The sequence below is a fragment of the Toxotes jaculatrix genome, chromosome 12 (genome assembly GCF_017976425.1).
Source record: "Toxotes jaculatrix isolate fToxJac2 chromosome 12, fToxJac2.pri, whole genome shotgun sequence".
NCBI classification, from domain to species: domain Eukaryota; kingdom Metazoa; phylum Chordata; class Actinopteri; family Toxotidae; genus Toxotes; species Toxotes jaculatrix.
In genome coordinates, this window is record NC_054405.1 from 8,444,354 (window position 1) to 8,468,117 (window position 23,764).

General features: G+C 40.2%; 1 protein-coding gene across 1 annotated transcript; it reads right to left on the bottom strand.

The window, feature by feature from the left end:
- Window positions 1–4,193: 4,193 nt before the first annotated feature.
- Window positions 4,194–12,958, bottom strand: cnih2 (cornichon family AMPA receptor auxiliary protein 2). The gene is made up of 6 exons (XM_041051882.1): window positions 12,878–12,958; window positions 10,440–10,508; window positions 6,798–6,845; window positions 4,621–4,733; window positions 4,399–4,542; window positions 4,194–4,235 (listed from the first exon to the last, which is right to left on the bottom strand). The coding sequence occupies exons 1-6, from the start codon at window positions 12,956–12,958 to the stop codon at window positions 4,208–4,210; spliced, it is 483 nt and encodes a 160-aa protein (XP_040907816.1). The 3' UTR covers window positions 4,194–4,207.
- Between the last annotated feature and the right edge of the window lie 10,806 nt (window positions 12,959–23,764).

Sequence of the window (23,764 nt, forward strand, 5' to 3'; positions counted from 1 at the left end):
CAGTCCCATCAGTTGTAGCCAGTTTCCATGGCAACATTTCTCTGAGAGCACAGACGTAGGAGAGAGGGGAAAGGAGTTGAGACAATTATTGTGGTGGAGGGTGCTGAAAAAAGGAAGAGCCCGGGATGATGAGTGTGAAACAGTGTGAATCGTGGGATGAGACAGAACGAGAAACAGATGCATGCGTTGTGAGAGAGCGAGCAATTGTGTGCATGTGTGCATACATGTCTGCATCCTGGCTCAAGCAGGTGTCATGCATAGATGCACTGGGGTTGTGGTTGTCATGACAACATCCATGACACTGTTTTATATATATGTACTGGCTGTAAAATACATTTTTTGAAAAAAGATGTGCTGTGCAGAAAAGCAGTGCTTCCAGGCATGCACACCAACTTGAATTGGATTTTTCTCTTTTGAGTGAGAGCCTCAGAGTGAGTCAACAGGAATCTCTAATACAATTTAGTTTCCATGGTGACAGCGGGGAATGATAGGCCCATGTCCTTTTCAAACAGAAGGAAAACGCCAGCTTGAAGCCTTGCTGTTGCTCTGTTTTTTGTCTGAATCATTATTTAGACAAGTGATAACCTGGCAAACCTCACACACCCTGCAAATGAGTCCCTGAGTCAGCTTGGACACACACTCAGCGTTTTCTGATCTGCGTCCTTTTTCCTTTTGAAATCAGATGAGATTTTTTTTTTCCATCAACAATTTCTTGCTGTGGAGATGAGCTCTATCAACTTAGTCTTGCTATGCAATCTAACAGGCATCCAGTGCCCTGTGATTTGAAAAGTTAGTATTCTGGAGGTACAGACATTAATGAAAGGCTTTCAGCCTCTCCAGTAGGAGCGCTTTACGCATCAGTGAGGCGTTTTCGCGGAATTCAGTTATTTTGGTGTCTTTTAAGAGGTTGCGTGAATGTCTCCGAAACCTCTTCTAAATGCAGCTGTTTTTTGACAGCTCTCAGTGTGAGGCAAGTCTAATGCACCACTTAGTGTCCTCGCTCATGAATTGCTCTCATCATCCTCAGAGTTACATTTTTCTCCTCTAGTACATCTCTGGCGTTGGCAGAGCATCACGTCTGCAAAACTCCTCACAAATATTAACCCTCAACGGACAGGAAACAAACAATTGTTTTGGCATTATTGTTTTATTAGAATATGGCATGTAAATCGCTGTACATCATAGTGTAACCTAATAAATATAAAGTAATCCACCAAATTTACTGTAGCATACGTTAATGATCAATGTATAAAAGACAAATACAAATAGATATACTTTAATACAATTTTCTAAAATATTTTGTTTAGAGCAACTACATAATGACATTCAACCGAGCTCTAGTTTTCCTCCTTTCCTCATGTTCCTGTGCTTTAATAGTGATTGTCCAGACTCAACGCACTCACATTGTTGGCAGAGTTTTGAGGTCTCAGCGTCCTGTGATTACTTTCATGGGAACATCATTTGGCACAACAAGTAGTCTACTTTATCCTCATGAACACTAACAGACTATTAAAGTTGCTTCAGTCAAGTAAATGTTACAATTTGGTCGCAAACACTTTGAGTTGCTCCCCCTAAAATCCTTTATTAGCACTCCTCTGATATAAAATGGTTTCTGATTCTCACAAGATGTGTGTGTTTGTGTGGTAAAGCTCTACCACAGAGCTGCCTGAACTAGTGGCATTTAATTTCTGTGGCAATCAAGAAGATAGTAAAAGATGGTTCCTAAACTGTAAAGCATGTGAAAGGTGAATCAGTCAGTTTAGATGAGCTTAGATCATTTTAAAGTCATGTATCATCACTTTTTTTTTTTTTAATATTGGGAGTTAAACTCTCATTTAAATGATAAATCTAGAGATAATCCACATTTTTAGCTACACTGCTGTCCTAACACTGTTTATGAACGTGGGCACTATAGTTTTTTAAGTCAAACCCACAGACACTGTCCTGCTGCCATAAAAACTGGTGTGTTTCATGAGATTTGTTGACAATAACTGATGTATAGAACTCTGCCAACCATATCCTTTGTACTTGGACTGGTAATCAATAAATATCAGTATTCATATGTGCTCCTAATGAAAATAAATTGCTAACATACACAATATGTACTGCAAAAATGATTTATAAAATAATTCAAAATTTTCCCATTTCAGAACGATAAAAGTCCTGAATGTCAGTGGTCGTCATGGATCAGTGACATTACAACTTGTTGAATCTTCATTTAATTTTAGTTGTAAATCTAGAAAACACTTCAATAGGCTGCAGTGTTCAACCCACTTTCTCCGATGTGAGTCCCACAGTTTATGTACCAGACATGTCATCACCACCATTTACTACACGTGGAGCTGGCTTACTACAAACATTAGTTTGTTGGTAGGCTCCAGAGTTTTTGTTTTTCTACTGAAAATCACACGTGAACCGTCACTTATCTACAAATAGATCAAACTTATGAACACATGATAGCAAAGGCAGCACCAGCTGAGGAAAGGCTTTGCTGCGTACAAATCTTGCTCATCAGCAACGTTAACGTCTTACGTCTGTCCCGTGAAACTGTGACATATGATTGTAGACGGATTGAGATGACTTTGCTGTCTTTACACCTGTTAAATAACTGAGACATTGTCATGGAGTCATCATTGTCTCATCTGTCACTTGTATCCCACTCACTGTTAGCACACACACTTAATAACACTGCATCGATATGTCTCATGAATCATATTACATTGCTAGTTTGCTGTTTTTCATTGCTTTTTGTACATGAGATTTCTATATTCTACCCAGGGGTTAAAGTGGGATTTGGCAGGTGGGGGGAACCCTAAGATCTGGTGTTGCAGTCCCAGAACGCGCGTGCAGCACATTCTCATGCACACCCTCAACGACAGGAACACAGAGAGGGCCAGCAAAGAGATGACCGGTAGAGAGGGCTGGAAAAATGAATTGATTATTATGTATGAAATTACTGATCAGATTTATTTACTTGTTAATCGAAGGTGCCGTTCTGGTCCACTTTAACCCCCGATTCTACCTCATATCACAGAAAAGTTGCTGTGCTAAAATGACTATAGTATAGATGCAGATGCCTAAGAGTAAACTTCACTGGAAATAGGAATAAGGTGCTCCCTGCACACGCACAAAAAATAAAAATAAAAAAATACAACAGAACTACGTTTTCTAAAATGTTTTTTCAAGACAAAAAACATTGCGCCAAAACCAAATGTGTGTTAAAGAGTGAAAACAAAGACAAGGCCTGACAGTGCCTTAGTGTGTAGATGAAGGCACTTTCCAACCTCATCCTTTTTCTTTTCTCTTCGCCGATTTGGCTTTTTATAATTTGACACAATGTTTTTCAGATATAAAGTTTTGGCACTATATGTCTGAGCATAAAGCTCTTTGGAAAGCATGAACCTAGAATGTAGCGTAAAATACGTCCTTACAGCCATGGACATACTTATTTTGAATGCACATTACAAGCATTGACTCTTAAAGTCAAACTTATGATTAATTCATCAATCAATACAGTGTGATTTCTGACTTTTATCAGCGGTTGGAATCAGGGAAACGTCTATGCTTTGTCTTCCTCCTGGTTAAAAGTGTGTGTTCACACACATCTGTTATTTCCCTGTGCGGCCTTCGGCATTTCTTACAGTGCTTTAAAGTTCTCCTGCACAATTTATCCTGTCTTACAGTTTAATGTACCTGTAACACTGTCAGAGCAGGAGTTTTATATCAGAGGTCTCTGTCATCTTAAAATGAAACCAAAACAAACCTGCTTTGAGTGCATTTTCAAACTCAGGATACATACATATTATTTTGTCTTCCAGCCCCTAAGTGTTTGGAGATTCACAGTGAGTTGAGTGACTGGATCAGTAAGAGCAGCACGGGAAAACTCCAGCCCTTCATATTGTTAAATCATATAATGGGTCAAAGGCAACACAAACACCTGCTGTGTCCTCTTTTTGTTTCATTTCTATCCTCCAGAACTTTGTCCAGCTGTTCCACAGCAGCGGAGGCAACACCTTTACATTCACATTATCACTCAGATTGGTCTTCTTGTTTTGTCCAAGACTGTTAGACTGTTGAAAACCCAAGCCAGTGATGGGAAGGATACATGGATAGGAAGAGATTATGTTTCCATTTATTCTTCTGATTCTTCTGGGTCTTTTCTAATATATGTTTCCTTTTTTTTCTTTCTTTAGATCTCCTGTGTGTGTTAGAAACTCACCAAGGCGTAGACCATACTTCAGCAGGAAATAGACCATGGAAACATGAAAAAAAAGGGAAAAAAGAGTAATTGAGCGGTCTTTATTTTATTTATTTGTTTGTTTGTTTATTTTAAAACACCACAACATATCTATATCTATAGGAACACTATAGCTGAAAAGACGGTGAGTTTATACTCACCTGTAGAGATAATAGAAGAAAGAGAGCAGGTAAAAGCCCAGCTTGCACCAGGACTCCTTCTGGCAATAGTTGAGAATGTCGGCGTTCATCACACTGACAGGATCATACATGACCTCTGACCCATCAGCTGGCCGGTGAAAAAACCTGCAAATGCACAGACGTTTGGCTCACTCACCCACCAGACCAACAGAAGCTTGTCAGACATCTGTTATGGGACTGTACCTCCACAGATGGTAGAAGAGCAGTGGGATATTTAGGCCAAGTGTGACCCACTCTCCAGCACACATGAACATCAGACAGAAGAGCCCGTGGATGGAGTACTCCGGTACCACCAACTAACCAGAACAGACACAGAGAGTCCAGTTATGGGTCTGCATTTTGCTTAGAAACTGAAGTGATTAGGTAATCGCACTTCAGCAACTCCTCGGAATACACTGAAACACTCATGGGGTTGCGTGTTGTGATATAACTACAATCTACGAAACCAAAATCACACTGCGAGGCAAACACTTTCACACAGAAGGTGTAAATGTTACTCATGGCTTGCTGCTGTTACGAGCGCAAATATAGTTTCAAACACATGTAGACTGGTTTTTAAATGTTAGTGGAAGCTGATGTGATTTGACAAAGCTGGTCCAGGTTGCTCGGTTCGCCTATCTTGCATCAAGTACTGCCTACATCACAGATTTTTTCAGTGATTCGAATAGATCTGCTGTTGCACCCGATCGTTCTCCGGCTGGAAAAGCAACTGAGATGATTAGAGATTCATAGGTGGGATAAAATAAAGCTGCACAGATTGTTGTAAGTTCAATCTACCTCTTACACTAACTCTCTTTTAGCTTTGTTTTGGTTCTCCACCAGCTTCAAAGGGAAATACCTGGTGTTTTAGCTGCTAAATGCTCTGCTATGTTCAACAGCTAGATGCTAACTTTGTCCATCTGTCGTTTGGTGCTGAGCAGCTAGTGGACAGTAGGTTTATTAAAGCTATTTCACTGAAAACAGCTGCCTCCTGCAACCCAAAATGACACTGATGAGAACAGTGAGAGTGAGCCAGAACAGTAGGTGCTGTCTGTAAACCCACAGCAATGAGCTGAGAGACACCCAAAAGTTCTGTAGAGGTGATGGAAACTGCAGGATCGGATGATAACTATTTGTGGGTTTGGCACTACAGGTGACCCTTTCACCTGACAGGTGGTCATGTGATCCAGTGTTGACAGTGAAAAAAAATTATTTTAGCTGCTATAAAGATATGAAAACACTTAGATCGGCATATTTCTTTGTTTGACATGACAGCCTTAAGCAACCCTCAGCACAGCGTCTGTGCTGACTGATAATGTTGTTATTGATTGGACAAACACATCACCTCTGGTTGGGTAGGGCAAAACAAGCCTCTGGGGCTGGGTTGGTATGAACACAATGTCACACTGAATGATTAAGTGGAAATGAAATGGCAATCTAGTCTGATTACCAGAAAAGATTGATCACCTTTCTACTTGAAAAATAATTAGAAAAGAGATTCTTTTGACGGCATCATGCTTTGCATTTGTGAGCGTTCCACCTTTGTGCATGTCGTCTCCCTCTGCAGCTGTTAAAGGTTATTGAAATCATATTTGCACAGCAGCAAAGACATTGAAAAATGTGTAACACCTAATTTCTTCTTCAATTATAAGGTGATGGAGTGGGCATGTATCAGGGGCACCCAGGTTCCTTGCAGTGCACCACAGCGGAAAATAATGAATCAGTAAATCAAACTATCAGTTAGTAGCAAACATCTGCAAATCAGCAGCTTCATACACATAAAACCCCCCAATAATCATTTTCCTTCACCCTGAACCTAATAGACTTTAGTGACTGCCATTTTTAAGTGACGAACTGTTCTTCTAATAATTTCACAGATGAAACACACATTGCAGCTCATATTATGAACCCACAGCAAACCCAGTAAGACAATAGTGTACACTGCAAAAATAAATGGGCCCCAATAGTACAGTTAGCATCTGCCTCCTCTGATAAATTATACCTCTGATCGTGTTCTGTTTATTTACTGCTTATTTTGCCTTATACCAAAGACTAGTGACCGTTTTATAAACACACATGTTCAAAATGGCCTCCACAGCGTGACAGCTTTTAGGCACCTTGAGTTCCCTTTCTTAAAGCGTTGAGCTGTGAAAAGAAAGCCCATCACAACAGGCACAAAGGCCACTACGCTGTATCAGTGTTCTCCGTTGCTGTGTGTCTGCAGAGCAGTGATGGTGGGTTGTGGGGATGGGCTGCATGTGAAATGAATCAGTGTGCGTCATGGTCCTCACAATGGTTAGAGAGACAAATGGTCATGGTTGTCTGAGGCCGCTGTGTTTTAGTCATCCACCAGCAGCAGGTGAAAAACAGCTATTACTCACTCTGCGGAGCAGGTTGCAGATTCTTTCAATGTTGAGAATCCTTTCCCTCTGTGGAGTAGATATAAAGAAAGTCAGATTAACAGTCTGCCTATTTTTTTTTTCATCCTTTTTTATTTCCTGCTACCTCTAACAATAAAAAATAAATCTCAAGGCACAACCGATACATTCTTTTAGGTTTTAGAAAATTCAGTTTTTGAAGGATTTCAGCTGACAAAAACATATTTCATATAACATATCATACTTCTTCACCTCAACCAACATTACATAGTATGAGCACAGACAAAATAGATTTATCAACTTATAATAATTTATAAAAAATAATTGATTAATAATTCTTTTTTTTTTTATCTTAAATCCGTGAGTTGTTTTCCATAATGTAAAATATTTACATTTGAAGCGGTAGTGGTGCTTGCAACAGGCCTTTGCATCTTGTCTTGTAAACCTAATGGTTTTGAATGTCCTGTGAGCCATGAGGGAAGCCTCAGTTATCAGTTTTAGAAATGAGAGACATCCATCTTCTACTGCATTTACCATTCAGCCGCCCGAGGCCTCTAATGGTGATGTTTTATTTGGGAGTTCATTGATTAGCTAACAAAGGGAAATGAGATGTTTTGCTGGCGTTCATTCACTTAGATTAATCTGTTTCAATCACCAGGTGGCTAATAGAGCAGATAAACAAAAGTACCAATAGTCAGACATTTGTCTGTCTGGTTTTATTCTGTAAAACAAACATAAAGATAAGCAGCATGATATAAGTCTGTATGAAGACTCTCACCCTTATTTTAAGACATATTGAGGCATCTGTCTTAATTACAGGATTGTAGCTTCCAGTATTAAAGTCTCTGTGATGCTGGAACCACAGGCTGCACCTTTTATGAATCTGTAGCCATGAACTCAAACTCACATGGGAACCCGAAAGTGGATTTTTCCCTGAATCGACTGCCAGACTCCGCTGTTCATTTCATCAGTGTAGTTTTCTATTGTTTTATGAACCACATCCTTCCACAACACTGAACGTTAAAAGTGTAAACAAAGCAGTGCTGGACCTGCCTGCTAAGCTTGTGTTCTGCGCACTGTATGGTTTGTTATTGCACATATAAATTGTTGTTCTGCAGTAAATCTGCTTGGGTTTTACAGCCTGGCGACTCCCTGAGGTGCCCCAATTTGTGTCAGGTCATTCAGTTCTCTCTGAATATTTAATTGTTCCAGCAAGGGAAAGACATCTGAAGACATTAGTCAAAGACAGAAGAGACATTTCGCAATATGCAGAACAAATAAAAGAGCAACAAATCCAGGGCAGAGAATGTTGTCAAGTATGTAGTTTGATCAGTAATCTAATCTAAAGAAATGTCAAGAGCCTGACTTTTGTAATGTGTTATTTTATGTCAAGAGTTATAAAACTGGGTCCTCTTGACATGGCACCGTTCTTTATGGGGTGATTCACCTCTTGAGGTGTTTCAAGAGGAAATGTTTCTGAATTTCAGTCTCTTGCTTGCTTTATACAATAACAACTTGTCTCCCTTTGAGACTGTACCTATGATTCACGTCCCTAAGAAACAACCTGATTTGGAAACACATGTTTAGTGTCTCTTATGGAAGCCTATAATGGACTATGTTAAAATCATAATGTAAACTTGAAAATAAAAATGCAGTTCCACATTAGCATTATAATTTTGCATTGTGAGCATGACATGTAAGTGTAAATGCAACAGACTGTGGGGCACTGTTTGGCTTTTTGAATTTAATTTGAATACATTGTTCACTGTAGAGCAGGTTAAGTCTAATATTTGGTATTTTCATTGTAACTGTGACTTGAATGTTGCCTGCACCAATGGAAAATCAGGCTACACTCTTCATGTTGCATTGCAATTTTCCCATTTGAATATTTTCCACCGTACATAGACGCACGACTTTGAAAATTAAATCTCAAACAGTTTGCCTGTATTCATTTTAATATGGTAATAGAACAACTCAAACAAGTATGTGAAAATGAAAACTTGGAGTATTGCCTTTTCTTTTTAAATTTTTACTCAAACAACATACATATCTGGAAAATTATTATGCCGACTGTGGAATTACATTTTCATTTTCAAATTAACATTTTAATATAGCTCCCACAGGCTTCCATGTCTTCCATTTTGTCCCTTTGTCATATTCACTGCTTTGGTCTTTTTTTTTTTTTTTTTTTTGTAGACAATAGCAGTTGAGTGAAAACTTGTTTCTCTCCCCTGACTTCAGAAATAACTGCTGTTTATTTTCCGAGGCTGTTGCCATGTAAGCCTTCACTCTGTTTTGCAGTTTATTGATTTGGGGACAGACTGGCAGCATCACATCCCGGTAGATCATGTTATTTCTGAACACATCTGACATGTTGACATCAGTTCAGATGACAAGTTTAGGTTGTCAGCTGTAGATTGAAAAACACCGGTACAAAGTAATGTAAGCCTTGATAAAAATGGTGCTGTCATGAAGCTTGTGATAGTCAGTATCTGATGATCCTTTGTCAGAGACACCACCTCTCCATCTTCATTGGAGGAGGAAAAAATAACACGTCCACTCTGAACTGAACATTCACAGCAGCGTTTGTGCCAGAGCTGCTGTATTTGATTGCATTATATTTTACAGGTGTTGCAGTTATTGTGTCCACCCCCTGTAGCTGGCGTGCCTCCACACTCCCACGGTCTGTTTTCGCAGGTTCCTCTCCCACTCCTCATCACTCTCACTTTGCAGTTCAGATGCAGGTTCACATGATCGCTAGAACATTAGCTAACTTGTGAAAAAGACGTTCACAGCTGCTGTTAACTTGCTAAATGAATAATGGCACTCATTATTGACTCATTGTATGTTTTTTTTTAAAAGACTAGGAGAAAAGTATCCATACTAAATATAAGCAAGACTGCAGGGAGAGACTTGCACTTACTTTGGGTCTATTATTATTTTCTGCCAGAATATTTTTTCGCTTTAGAGAACTGGTTAACTGTTCCAATATGACTCAAGACAGAATACGTCTGTTCCTGTTACAGTGAGGTGAAGCCTTGTACCTTCACTGTTATTGTGGTGCCACCACAGTATCTCATTGTATAAACAGCGGCTTCATTAGCATCAATCTCTTTAATTGATTAAGCCAAACGAGCCCGACGTCTGTGTAGAAGGTTGATTGCTTCAATCAGCATGCAAATGAGTGCTCAAGGCAAACGCTGCCCGGGTGCTGTTGCAATCACCTGGAAGCTTGGATTAGTGGGAATTGTTTTCAAAGTACTACAAATATTTGAGGATGAAAATTTAATGGAGAGGCTAAATGTGGCTGAATAAAACATTTGAGAGGTTTCATTACAAATCCACAATCGCAAAGCAGTCATTTACATAAAATGATACTTGCTTTTCTGATGATCACTGGCATTAATAAACAGTGTACTGTGAGTTTCTTGTGTAACTGTGATTTATTTTAAAGCCATGTGTAATACTGACTGATAACTTTAAGGTCATGTGCAACATTTCTGGAGTGAAACCCTCAATTTGTTCTTAGTCTCTCTGTGCAAATCACTGAAATGTTCCACTTGAAATTGAAAAGAAGGGATTTCTCTGTGTGTGTGCACCAGGGTTTGATCATCCTTGAAAGAAGTAAAGCAGCATGGTTCTTACCGCTCTGGTGGGATTGCTCTGATCAATGGGGTTTTTGAAGTCTGTGCGAAGCTCATCAAATGCGATGATCTGAAAAATAGAAAAACGTGTGTGAGTTTGTTTTCATTTAGCTACCTCTAGAATATCAGTGAATGCACAATTCTGTACATGTAATGTATATACAGCACCTTTTCAACACTACACTCTTTAGAAACTGTCCTGTTTGTATGGGGATGGCGACTGAACACTTTGTTCTACTGCACGCTCATTACATCCTGTACAGCTGCAGCCACATTGTTGGCTTTGCCTGAACACACATGGTGATTAAATGGTTAATGTGTGCTTGTATAATTACTTACAGCCTTGTTCTTCCCCCTTTACCCTGTATAGGAGCTCATATTGTGTTTATACCATCTGTCACTGTGTTGTTTCTTACTATCTGAGGAGCTAAAATTCTGATTTAAATTCTCCTCTGGTTTGTCACAGTGTGGTTTTTGAACGTGACCCTTATTTCCAGATTTTCATCTCCTTTAAATTTGTAAGTCCGGTCTCTATTTAATGAGCTCAATAATAAAGGTCTCATTAGAAATGGAATATCCATGGAGACACAGATGGCTGTCAAAGGGACTCATATTTAATGATTAGCATTTTTTTTCTGGCAGGATTAAAATCATCAGGGCTCACCAAAAGCTATGTTTTGGGAAAGTTGTTAAATTTATTCACATGCATGACTTCAAATTTATGCTTTGGGGAGTCTGTAAGAAGATTATGGCATACTGGAGGTCTGTATAACAACTTGCATAATTTTATTTCTTTGGCCTTTTCAGCAAAGTATTAAAATACAATAAATTGAGGACACCGTAGAGAAAACAGCGTCACTGGTCAGATACCAGCTCTCTAACTGCTCCCTGTGAGGCGAGTGTGAGCGATAATTGTTCACTCCAGATCCCTGATTAATAGCTCTACAAAAATATTAATTCTTGGAGTAAAGGCCACCTGCTGTGCTTATCGTCAGTTCAGCTTTTAAACAGCAAGCTCCATTTTAATGGCTCATTGAAAAACAATAGAAGAAAAGGCCTTATTTGCAGATAAGTGAGCATCAGCATCTGACTCGGCTCAGCGGTGAGTGGTAATATGAAAACAGAATCCTTCTATGCGTTTGAAATAGAAAAAGCCTTAGTGGTAATTCCCCCCCATATGAGTCCATACGGCTCTCCCTCGTCTTCTTCCACACTTAGCTCTGTTGTAAACAGATGCAGTTTCCATGGCGACATGGTGAGCCCCTAAGTGGGCACCATGGTTACTACAGCAGCGCACAATCGTTCTGATTGGTGGAGAGCCTCACAGAATTGGGGTGCAGTACCCTCCTGTGGGAGGCAGACTGGGGGAAGGGGTGAACAAAATCAGAGTTTGATAAGCGTTTCAATCACATGCTTGAGCGCTGAGCCAGACACACGCTTCTCCCCGTCTCTTTCACACACAGACACACTGACTGACTCATAGTCTCACCCACTTAGTCAATTGGTACGTTAGTCATTTCAAGTCTTATATTCATAATGATGTGTTTTGTATTTCACATTATTCCTGCTTCCGTGGATTGCATGTTAAAGGCGAGAGATCAAAGCTTTGGTGTTTGTCGAGTCTGTAACTTGTGTAACCAGCAAACCCAGTGCACCGGTCTCCAGCGATATCTGTGCAAATTTCAACTGAAAATGCTGCAGGCAGACAGATTCACAGCAGTCTGGTGGCGAGATTTATGATCATTGTGCTCTGTCGCCTCCCTGTACTCATTACGTGCAGTTTGCTGGAGCCTGACCACCTTGTTTGAGGAACTATTTACTGTCAGTACTCTGGGCTCATGTGTTTCTTTAATGTGGAGGGATGGAGCTGGCTGGAATCTGTCTTTTTTTTTAATATACAGGGGTCGGACAAGCTCCCATTAATTATACTAGTGATAAACCACCAAGAAACCAGGTCACTTAAAGTCACTGTGCGGAAATGGATTAAAAAAAGCTCAAATAAGACTTAATGTTCTGTGTTTTTCACACTCTGTATCTGCTTTAATTCTGTGGTGTTCAATACACCTCGAAAATTAATCACCATCTAGCTAATTACAAACTCAAAGCTTTGGTTGGTGGAAAGCTTTTGGTTTGAAATTAAAGGGAACAAAGAGTCGTTTGGTGGCTTGTAACAGGTTGGATATTCACATAAAAGTCCAACTACGCTGTGGTTTTTCTTTGAGATTCAGCTGCCACATTTATGCTCTAGAGGACCTGAGCGAGGTGTGTGTGTGCTGTGTTCCTGTCAGTGTTGTACAACTGTGTGTAGGTGGATGTGTTTGTCTGCCTGTGTGGGATGGAGCGTGGACGTTTTCAGGCTCTACATGTGCCCATTTTAGTTTCAGTGTGTGCTGTGGTTCCAGTGTGTGCTGCGGTTCCAGTGTGCGCGGCGCTACTCACCTGCCAAATGACAAAGAAGATGAGAGCGGCGCACAGCACCAAGGTGAGCATGTAGCAGAAGGCCGCAAAGGTGAACGCCATGGCTGTGCCAGCCAGCCTGACGACGAGACGGGTCGAGAGAGAGAGAAAGGGAACTTCCCCTTCGCTCTCTGCCTCTCTCTGGCTATTGCTCACTCCCCCTCTTTATTTTAGTGGAGGTTATTGTCTGTTCCCCCCTCTGACGTAAGCTGAGTCTGTACTGTCCAGGTGGGTAAAGCACTCAGTTTTAGTAACAATCAATAATCAGCTTGAGCTGTGGCTTCACTTCCACTCATGCTGTGTCTTTCTCTGATTTTTGTACATCTGACAGCAGGATGACCCCTTCCTCGCTTTGATATAGGAAGCACTTGTCTGTTCCTCTTTTCAGTCTCTGACAGGCAAAATGTCTGTATCCTCCTCCTCCCTGTAGTTTTTCTTTAGACAAAGCCTACACATTTTTTTTTCTCACAGTAACACCAACCACAAAGTGTCCGACTGACACGCTGACAACAGAAGCACAGGATTCTTGTCGACAGTAAGCACAGCTCTGTGTTTCAAAAAGTATTATTGTCTAAGATGGTTATGGCTTCTTGTGATAGGTCAGTAGTTTGTCGTATGGCTTTCAGTTCATCTGTTGCTCTAAATCAAGAACACTGTTAATGACGCATATTTTTAAATCATATGTAACATGTATGTACGCACATCAGCTGTGAGTTATTATTAACAGAGACAGTCTCCTGGTATATTACTTGTTTTCTGAGAAATAGTTTACCTCCATGTGAATCTGATGTTTTGCTGAAGATACAAGATATTGCTCTGCACATCGGACAGTTTTCCTGACAAAGAAAATTACTGTTTGCCAGTGTTGATTTTGCTGTTAAATAAAGTCAAAATCAGTGAGGCAGCAAATATTGGAGTTGGGTTACAAATCAAGTGACTGTGTAACATTACAATGCCACTATTACACATCCGAGACGACATACAAATACAAGCTCAGAGTACAGTATTGATGATAGTCTCAGTTAGCACGGATCAATATCTGGACTGTACTTAATATCAAGTAGAGAATACCTGTGTCTGGTTGGAGACGTGTCTGCCTCTGAACAGTCCACTCTTTCCTCGTCTCTGTCAATTTGGGTTGGCACCATGTCAGAATTCTCTGCTCTGCATCTTTCTCTCAGACGCATCCCTCAGATTTCTCAAAAAAAAACAACAAAAAAAAAAACCATGTAGGTTTGTCTTTGCTGACGTGCAGAGTAAACACTTAACTAAAGGGAAAAATTTTAACCTGCAGACACCTGCAGAAGATCTACATGTTGAGACGCATTTATTCTGATTTTGAAATCACTGCTGTTCTTAAGCAAAAACCTCCACAGCCCTCAAGAGTCACAAGTTAATTAGTGCACCTTTCTATTGTCTTCCCTCTCCTTATCTGCCCGTCTTTCTCTCTTTCTAAACTCTCCTTTCTTTTCTTCTCCTCCAGAGATTTTGAAAACAGACCTGAATGTGTTTCCTGAGTCTACTGTCTCTGTCTCTCTTTCTGTATTTCTCAGACTGCGAGAGAAATATTTCTATCACGCTTGATGTTATAACGGTCAGCCAATAGCATCGCTCCGTCTCCCTCCCTCTCTTATTCGCTCTCTTCTTCCCCTCTCCCTCCTCGCTGTCTGTCAGTCTCCCTCTCTCCTTCTCTCTCTCTCTCTCTCTCTCTCTCACATTTATACATTTCCATAATCCCTTGTTCCCCAGAGACTGATGAGGGGGCAGGGCAGGCTGCAAATGTTTTTCCTTTTGTCTGTATTTCTCTCTTTCTCCATCGCTCTGCCTCCCTCTATCAGTTCCTCTCACCAAAGCCTTCAGTCATCCGTCATTTCAGGAAATTTATGTCTGTTTCTCTGAGGGTGTTGCTCTCAGTCACCTGTCGTTGCTTTCAATTCTCTGCTCTATTAGCTGTTAAATCAACATCCATTAAACTTGTGCGCTCTTATTACTTTTTTCTAACCTCACCTGATTTTTTAGAAACTACTGATAATGCACAATGCTTTTTTTTGTTTGTTTTAATCACCCAATATTATTTGCCTCTGATTCACACTTATCTGTACACGATTTCTCTGACAAATGCCAAAATCAGAATCAGCTGCGTCACAAAAATGCCAAATACAGTATTTGTGAAAGTTAATTCACCACAGCTCATGACAGTTGCAGTCAGTGGCACAGCATGTCTGTGTCAGGACCATGGTCAGGATAGGGTCGATAGGAGGAGATGATGTAATGCACATCCCAGCCTTTTTTGTCTGACACTCTTGCAGCCTCATCAGATGAGCCTGAATATCCCTTCATCGACTTCACCTGTTATATCCCAAACATTTTCATATGAATGGAACTTTTTTTTTTTTGGCACATGGCACGTGTTATCAAATAGCAGCCTCTTCATTCATCCAGCAGATCTCATTCAATTGAAGTCATGTTTGTGTGCACCAGATGAATGTAAGTCCAATATTCACTCTGCTCCGAGCTCTGTTTTACTCTCTACCAACTCCTGAGGGAAATATCTACCTCTTTAGCTGCAAATGCTCCACTGAGCTCAATAACTGGTCAATAACTTTGTCTGTTTGCCATTTGGTGCTGGGCAGGTAGCATAATGGGTTTATTAGAGCTTTTTCAATAAAAACAGCTGCAGCTGAAACAACACAGATGAGAGCAGCGACACTGAATCAAAACAGTAAAGTCTCGGGCCGTTAAGCCAAAACAATGAGCTGAGAGACATTGAGCTCAGTAGGTGGAAGCTGCAGAGAGGGGGGATAATTCTTTAGGTTTATCACTGTGAGTGAATCCTTTCATATTCATATGTTCATGTGATCTGTTAATGATAAATATACTGATCATATCCACTGCAGGAATCGTTTTTCCTTCCTTCTTTTCCTGGCTGAAGCTCAGGAATCCTTTCTGTGTCCTATGGGAATTGACAGAGTGGCAGCAGTTTCCTCAAAGCTGGTAAACTCACACTCACCGAGCACTTTATTAGGAACACCATACCAATACTGAGTACTTCCTCATTTTGCTCTCAAAACAGCCTCATATCTTTTTGTCATTGATTCCACAACATTGGAAACTGTCCTGTGAGGTTCTGCTCCATGTTGCTCCATGATGGCATCACATTACATTTCTACAGATCTGTCAGCTGCACATTCAAGCTGCCAATCTCCTGTTCCACCACATCCCAAAGGTGTTCTACAGGATTCAGATCTGGTGACTGAGGAGGTCACTGAAGTTCACTGAACTCACTGTCATGTTCATGAAACCAGTGTGGAATGACTTTTGCTTTGTCACCTGGAGCGTTATCCTGCTGGAGGTAGCCATTAGAAGATGGATTCATGCCAAATTCTGACCCCACCATCTGCAGCCTCAGCAGAAATCTAGATTCATCAGACCTGGCTGTGTTTTTTCAGTCTTCAGTGGCCCAGTTTTGGTGAGCCTGTGCCTGACAACAGTGGAACCTGATGTGGTTTAATGCCGCTGTAATCACTCTGTCTCAAGGTTTGATGTATTGTTCATTCTGAGCTACTTTTCTGCTCACTACACCACAGTCAAAGTCACAGATATCTTTTTTTCCCCATTCTGACGTTTGATGTGAACATAAACTGAACCTCCTGATCTGTGTCTATATGATTTTATTCATTGCTCATATTCATCCTCATGATTGGCTGACTGGATCACTGCACCAATGAGCAGGTGTGGAGGTGTTCCTAATAAAGTACTTGGTGAGTGTGGATTTTTAAAAACATTTTCTAACATGTACATGATACATTGCATGAAGTTATTTATTCATTTATTATTATTTGATATAAGGCCTGTTAGGTAGCTACTATAAGAACACTACTAGTATTAGTGTACACTACTCATCAGTAATAATTTAATTGACCAACAGAAACCAGTTACCGTCAAGGTGAAAACAAATTCTCTACAAACTGAAATGACTAAGAGAAAAACGTCCTGTAGCTTGTGCCCTCCTGGATACACTGCTGATCTGCACAGCTACACGTCTGCATATTCATAGCCTGGCTCCAGACCTCTGAATCACCGCCCACATCTTAAAGTGAAATGTAATGGCATTTCATTCTGATTGTCACGCTAGTATATCCAATACGTAACGAATGGCTGGTGGCTGACACCTTGTCACGAAAATATGGTGAGAAAAATTCAATCTGGGTTACAGCAAAGAGCAGTGAATGGAGGGGGGGTTTCAGCAATCTGGGTTAGTATGTTAGCACCTAATGGTTAAGCAGAGGTTGCAGTCTATTTTGGTTTACTGTGTTGTCAGTGGTTGGGGATTTCCTACAGTCTGGTCAAACTGTGCCGTGATGTTATTTTTATTGTAACTTACTGTCACACTTGTGTCCCTCAGCGTTTTGGTGTCTGACAAATGAGAGAGAGGCCTCGCTCTTCACATGAACTGCAGTTAGATGTCATAGCTGCTGAAGGCTGCCAGACAGCCCTGGACTGAGAGCTTTTGGCTCCATCTTGAGCCAGTAGCTCAGAACTCATAAATGCCGCAGGAGCGTGTCTGGACCAAAACCATCAGAACAAGTCCAAGAAGGTTAGTGCTCTGGCCCTTAGAGTGGACACTTTAATTTCTCTGAGTTTGCTCTCATTAAAAGGAACTTGAACTTTATCCAGGTAATATTTCTATACTTCTGCAGCTACTGAATAACAACACTGAAGCATCTTAAATGTATTCTTCTGTGTGCTGCTTTCTCTGAAGAGAAATTATTGTCATTTTTGACTTTAGTTTGCCTGAGCCACCTACTAAAGGGAAACCATAGATCCATCAACAAATGCTTACATTGTGAGGGCTGCTCTATTATCAATATGAAACAGGTGTGTAGGAACATGGACTGTAAGACTGGTAAAGGTTATCCATAAATGTTAAGGGATGTTTTCTTTCAATCTCATGTTTTCATCTCATTTTTCAAAACACAGTATACTCACATTTCTGTCTTTTGAAAAATGAGGTGAAAACGAAGATGAAGATGATGATAATTAGGTTTTGGTTTCTTGTAGTCACATGATAGATCAACAGACTGCATATGAGGAACGGAAGTTGAAACAGCTGAAACATGTACATTAACGCAGAGAAATCAAAGCTCCTGCTGAAACCTAGAAGGTTGTTTTTGCACCCACAAAGTATGTAACGCTTGCTGTTGTTACATTGCTGAAATTAGACTTCCCACTAGTGGTGATAAGAAGTGACTGCAAGTCATGCTGTATTTTTCACATTCCTGTCTGTCACACTGCAAAGACCTGATATGAGACCATGTGTTGAACCCTAAAAATACTTTAGCTAAATCTCAGTATAATGTACAATACAGCTAAAAACATACCATACAATGTGAGCTGATGTTAACATGTGATTTTAGCTTGTTTATTTATAGTCAAGTAAAAATTTTAAAAGAATTGAGATTTGTAACAATGATTTAACTTTTCATACTTCAGCAATAGAAAATACTCTGTAAATTCTTATAAATGTATTCCTTTTTAATTATAGTCAAAGCAGCTTATGACTGCAGGCGATGGACACATGAAGAGGAATGAAAATGCTTTGAAATATACAGAATGTGTACCAAACACTAACATGTATATACATATACTAACTAGTAAATAAAATGTTATTGTCCCTCTTTGAGATAATGTAAATAAATGTAATGACCACAGCTTTTGAGCCTTTAAGCCCATTATGCAGATCTCAAAATCATAATAATGTGAGATCTTTTATGTTAATGTCAGTTGTCTCAAAGCAGTCCGGTGTTGTCTTTACCTGCATAACTGGTCTCCTGTCATGTCTTCAAGGATCAATGGTGTGAGCAGTGATGAAGACTGACACTGTCATCTCTTCACCTCATCTGGTTCAGATCTGTGCCTGTGATCCCAAGAACATTTTAATTGGTGCATTAGTGCAAATGAAGACCGACAGATTTTAAATTGTCCACAAGGTGGCAACATATGAGAGGCAGAGACAGCAACAGATGGTCACATTAGGTGTCTAACTGTGTTCTGATGCACAAATGACTCACTCTGATAAAACAGAAAGCTAAATTCCTCCAGTGGTTTTACTTGCTGTATATGTACAGGGATCTGTGCTAAAAGTCGACCAAGAAGAAGAAAAATGCAAGAACATAACTGTTATGTGTAAAATAGTAATAATAATTTTAAAAAAGTAAAGGTCGAGTCATTTGATCTGGACCTTGAGTTGAAGATGTACAGTGGGGGCATTATGGCTGCGAGCTGGACTGATAACTCATTAACCCCAGTCACATTACCTCAGTGGGAATTAAGGCACAGCCTGGTCACAGCTGGAGCAATGCAGTGAACAGCTGAGAGCAATGTTTAGTGGTATATTACAGCAATTACTGGATATGAAGACCATCCCAAGGGTACTGAAGGGTGTGGAAGTCATCTGCTATTCTACCAATACACTAAAAAACAAGATTTAATGTCTCCTGACCTGCTGCACCTTCAGGCCTAAATGAAATGTTTTCTTCTAACAGCTTTATTGATCGCTTCGACAATGAGGGGGGAAAAAATCAAAGTCAGATAACAGAGCGTCCAAATGGCACAATGTGGCATGGAGGTATTAACACCTACTGCATAAATTTCATCTTACAGCACCTCAATGACAACTTTACAACACCAAACAGCTTTGTGTCGTAGTTAAGAAGCTGTTGGGGTTAATAGTGCACAGGACACAGGACACTGTGTGTCCTGACACGCTGCCCTATATCACTGTGATACAACAGGATTATGATGTATTTTCTAAATGATGCCATACACACATCTGCAAAAACACTGAGGTTTGCACATGATGCCCTTTTGGTTGAAGTGTTTAATGTGTCTAATTTCTTTTTAACAAGTGTCTGTCAAAAAGCAGTTCAGCAGGAGCACAACCACAACCCCATCCTCAGCATCCACTGGTATAATGTAGAAGAACTGTTACCATGGCAACACAAACAACTCCAGTAAGGTTGCTTTTCAGCCTTTAACCAGAAATTGGATGTTTTGTGCTCTTTAAATACAGTTCAGATAATCCTGAAAGACGTCACCATGTTTTCAGTTGCTGATGTTACTTTGCAGTTATTTCTCTTACATAGTATCATTAGTTACAAAAAAAGAAAACAAAACATGGTGATTCTCCTACCTGAGGATGCATTCAGTGACCTTTAAAAAAAAAACAAACAAACACACAAAGCAAACAAAAATCTATGTCATGACTCAGTTGGAACAAAAACTGAAAATAAAAACACGAGCACACTGAACACTGTACTGAGACTGCAAGAATTTTGATGCCAAGTATATTATTGCATCGTGTGTAATTTAATAAATACATTCCAGCACTCGTCTCTCTCTATAAAGAAATACCACCACAGTGAACCTCACGGACGGCACTTGGCAAAGAAAAGCACAACCTGTTTTTAGGTCATTTCATTTCCACCTCACCCTGAGGCCACTGTTACCAGCATAAAAGAAATTTAAAAAATAAAGCGTCTGTAAGCTGAAACAGTTTGTGTTGTCCCCATAAAGAACAAGAGAGACCTTGCTTTACGTTGTTAGGGGTAGTAAAGAAACATTTTTTCATAGGCTTTTTTTTAACAAGGGCAGACCAGCTGGTTTGTCAGCCACCTGTTGCCATCCTTACATGCTGAGTTATATTTCTGCCTTCATTCTCTAAAATTCTGCCATTCAGGTTTGAAAATCCTCTTCTGAGTCCACTGTCTTCCACAAAGGCCAAAGGTCAGGATCAACATGACAGACCCTGAGCTGGCAGGAATTCGGTCCCTTGCCCAAGAGCACTTATAGGCATGAAAACTGCTGTGAGAGTTTTGTGAGGTTTTAGGATCACACTTTTCAATGTTTATCACATACAAAAGTTTTTGCAACAGACCAGACTGTTGTTTTGGAACAATAGCATTTTATGTACTATGATGCAATGAGCAGCCCAACGAAATGCATCAAAGTGCTAGAATTCATGGCCAGAGGGCGCAGATGGACTGGAAATCAGAGAAGACCTAGTATCTGCTTCACAGAATATAAATCACAAAAGCTTGAGCCACTTGCAATTTCTCTTACGTTACATCAGAAAACAGGGGTCCACATATTCAGGCCATTATTGGACACACATGCTGTCCCTCCCACATCCAAGAAACCTTTTTGTCTCACCAACAGTGGCATGGTAGAGATAATTATGAGTGATATGTTAAGTGAACCTTGTTAAGGGAACAAATTCATCCTCTGTATAGAATTTACGTGTTTTTAGGTTTTTTGTTATTTTCAAACAGTGACACACTGTTTTTTAACCATCATTCAGTGTTATAGACAGTCTGAGGTGCTGTCCATGGTGCTGACTGACAGGGACTGAAGGAGTATGAAGGATAGATGGTGACTGGCCTGTGACAGACACATCTGCTAATTTGAACTCATTGGAGAATGTGATAGTGTATGTGTGTGGGTGCATGTGAGGAAGGATCCATCAGTATCAGGGGTTACACTGAGCAGCACCTGCTTCTCCGGCTACGGGCCCACAAACAGTAACACCACCTGACTCTCAATCTCATAAGTCAAGTCAGTTCTATTTATATAGAACCAAACCATAACAGAAAGTGGTTTCTAAGGGCACTTTTCATATAGAGCAGGTCTAGACCGTACTCTTTGCAATATCCTTTACAGACTCAGCATTCCCCCATGAGCAACCGCTTGGTGACAGCGGCAAGGAAAAATTCCCCTTGAACAAGTAGAAACCTTGAACAGAACCCGGCTGGTGGTGGGCGGCTGTCTACCTCGACGGGTTGAAAGAGAGAAGGGAAGGAGGGGGTGCACAGTGCTGATTCCACATAATAATGATGACAAGACTGAGGAAGCTCTCGCAAAGATGAAAAGAAAAATGGCAAGGAGTTCTAATAGTAGGTTAATTTTAGTTTTCAATTAAACGATCACAAAACCGTGTCCATATTCAGACACGTGTTTAATCCAATTAAATGTGAATCCATGTTTATTCAAATTTATGGAATTTCTGTTGTCATTTAACCTTTCAGCTGTAAGCCATACATTTACAACACAAATGGGAAGGTCAGTCACTTGAAACTAATGAGGGTGAATTATGTTTAGAATTTCACTCGCGCGCTTTAATGAAACACCATGTCGACAGGGAGGTTTTAAGTGGTCGTACTGGGCAGTTTTCTGTGTTTTATATACAGTGTAGAGGATGTGTTGGAATGAACACAGTGGTTTAAGGGAACTGTTCAAGTGAAGCATCTCCACTGGTAACAACACAAACTCTTCCACTGGTTTCAGGATATGGTTTTAAAGTCCTCTCTGCAGGAACAGGGGATCCAGCGCACTAATCCTCCTCATGGTATTTGGGGGCATTGTCCCCTCCTCTGGTGCCTTCTGTCCTCCAGAATGTCCTGAATTTTATCCAAATGAAAGCTATAGCTTTAGCCTGACAGGTCAAAATTTCCACTTGCCAAAAATTTCAGTTGATGACTGAAGGCTGTTTCCCTGTCACCCCCGCTGAGCATCTGAGCATGCTAATTCTAATATGCTAAATGTCACATGATAAATGTCAGCATGTTTATACTGAAGAACTGTAAACGTAAATACATGTTGACACAGTACCTGTGGGCGTGTTAGCATTCTAACATTAGGATTCAGCTAATAGCGTAGCCTACATAGCCTAAGCATGGATTAAAGAACGTTAAGTCTGACAATACAGATAAATAAATAAAATAAATACATTTATTTTATTATTGATTTTGGATTATTTTTGGCGCAATGTCCTAACCTGTAGTCTTTAATATCACAGGGTCCTGCAGTTCCCATGATGCAACTCAATAGCATCTTTCAAGATTCGACATTCTCTGGCCGCTGAATGCCTTCATCTTTCCAGTTCCTTGCCTCTACTTTATAACAAAGGTTTGTTTCTGTCAAATAGTTAAAGCTGCTAACCCTAATGACATCACCATGACATCATCAGGGTTATTTTCTCAGCAGCCTCCAGATCTACAGAAGACATTAGTCTACACATGACAAGGAGACTGTTTTTTTTACTCAACTAGTGGCAAAGACTGAAATGGCAAAATTGTCTATCCATTTTTCACCAGTGCAAGAATTTTAGGGCGGCTACAGCTAATCCATAGACTTTATACTCCTTCTTCTTGTTATTTCCTCAAATCATGGATCTTGTTCCTAACTTCTATGAGTTTTATAATGATGTGAATCATAAATTTACATTAAAAAAATCATTAGAGAGTTAAATGAGATGTTTTTTCTGTAGTACATCTCAGTCTATAACCATCCACACAATAACAAAAAAAATCAAACCACCAACCCACTACAGACCTACAGACAACAACATCTGGGATTTCAGAGTCTCAAAACGAATCTCAGATCTCTAGGTTTTTAGCTTGCAGCAGGTTATCTGTGCTGATGGCTGATAGCGATAATGAGCAAAAATATGAGGATGTAGGAGTGAAATGGTCATTCATCTAGACCTCCTGATGCGCAGTTAGGAGGATCAGCCGTGCGTGTAGCACTGTTTCTGAACGTCTCCTCCCCTGTTTCCGCAGTGTTACTGCTTTTCCATCTCGCTCATCGTCTCTTGTGCCAATGCTGCCCACCGCAAGAGTAAGACAAGACTTCCATTTGCATAACACCACACTCCTCTTTCTTGTCTGCCACCATCCCTCTGCTTGATATCCATCTTGTCCTGATCCGTGTACTGTGTGGTTTGCGTCCTCTCAATCCTTCACCATTCATTTACGCCTACTCTCATGTGCAGTCCAGTTTGGTTCTTTGCGTTATCCAGCTCAGACAGAAAAG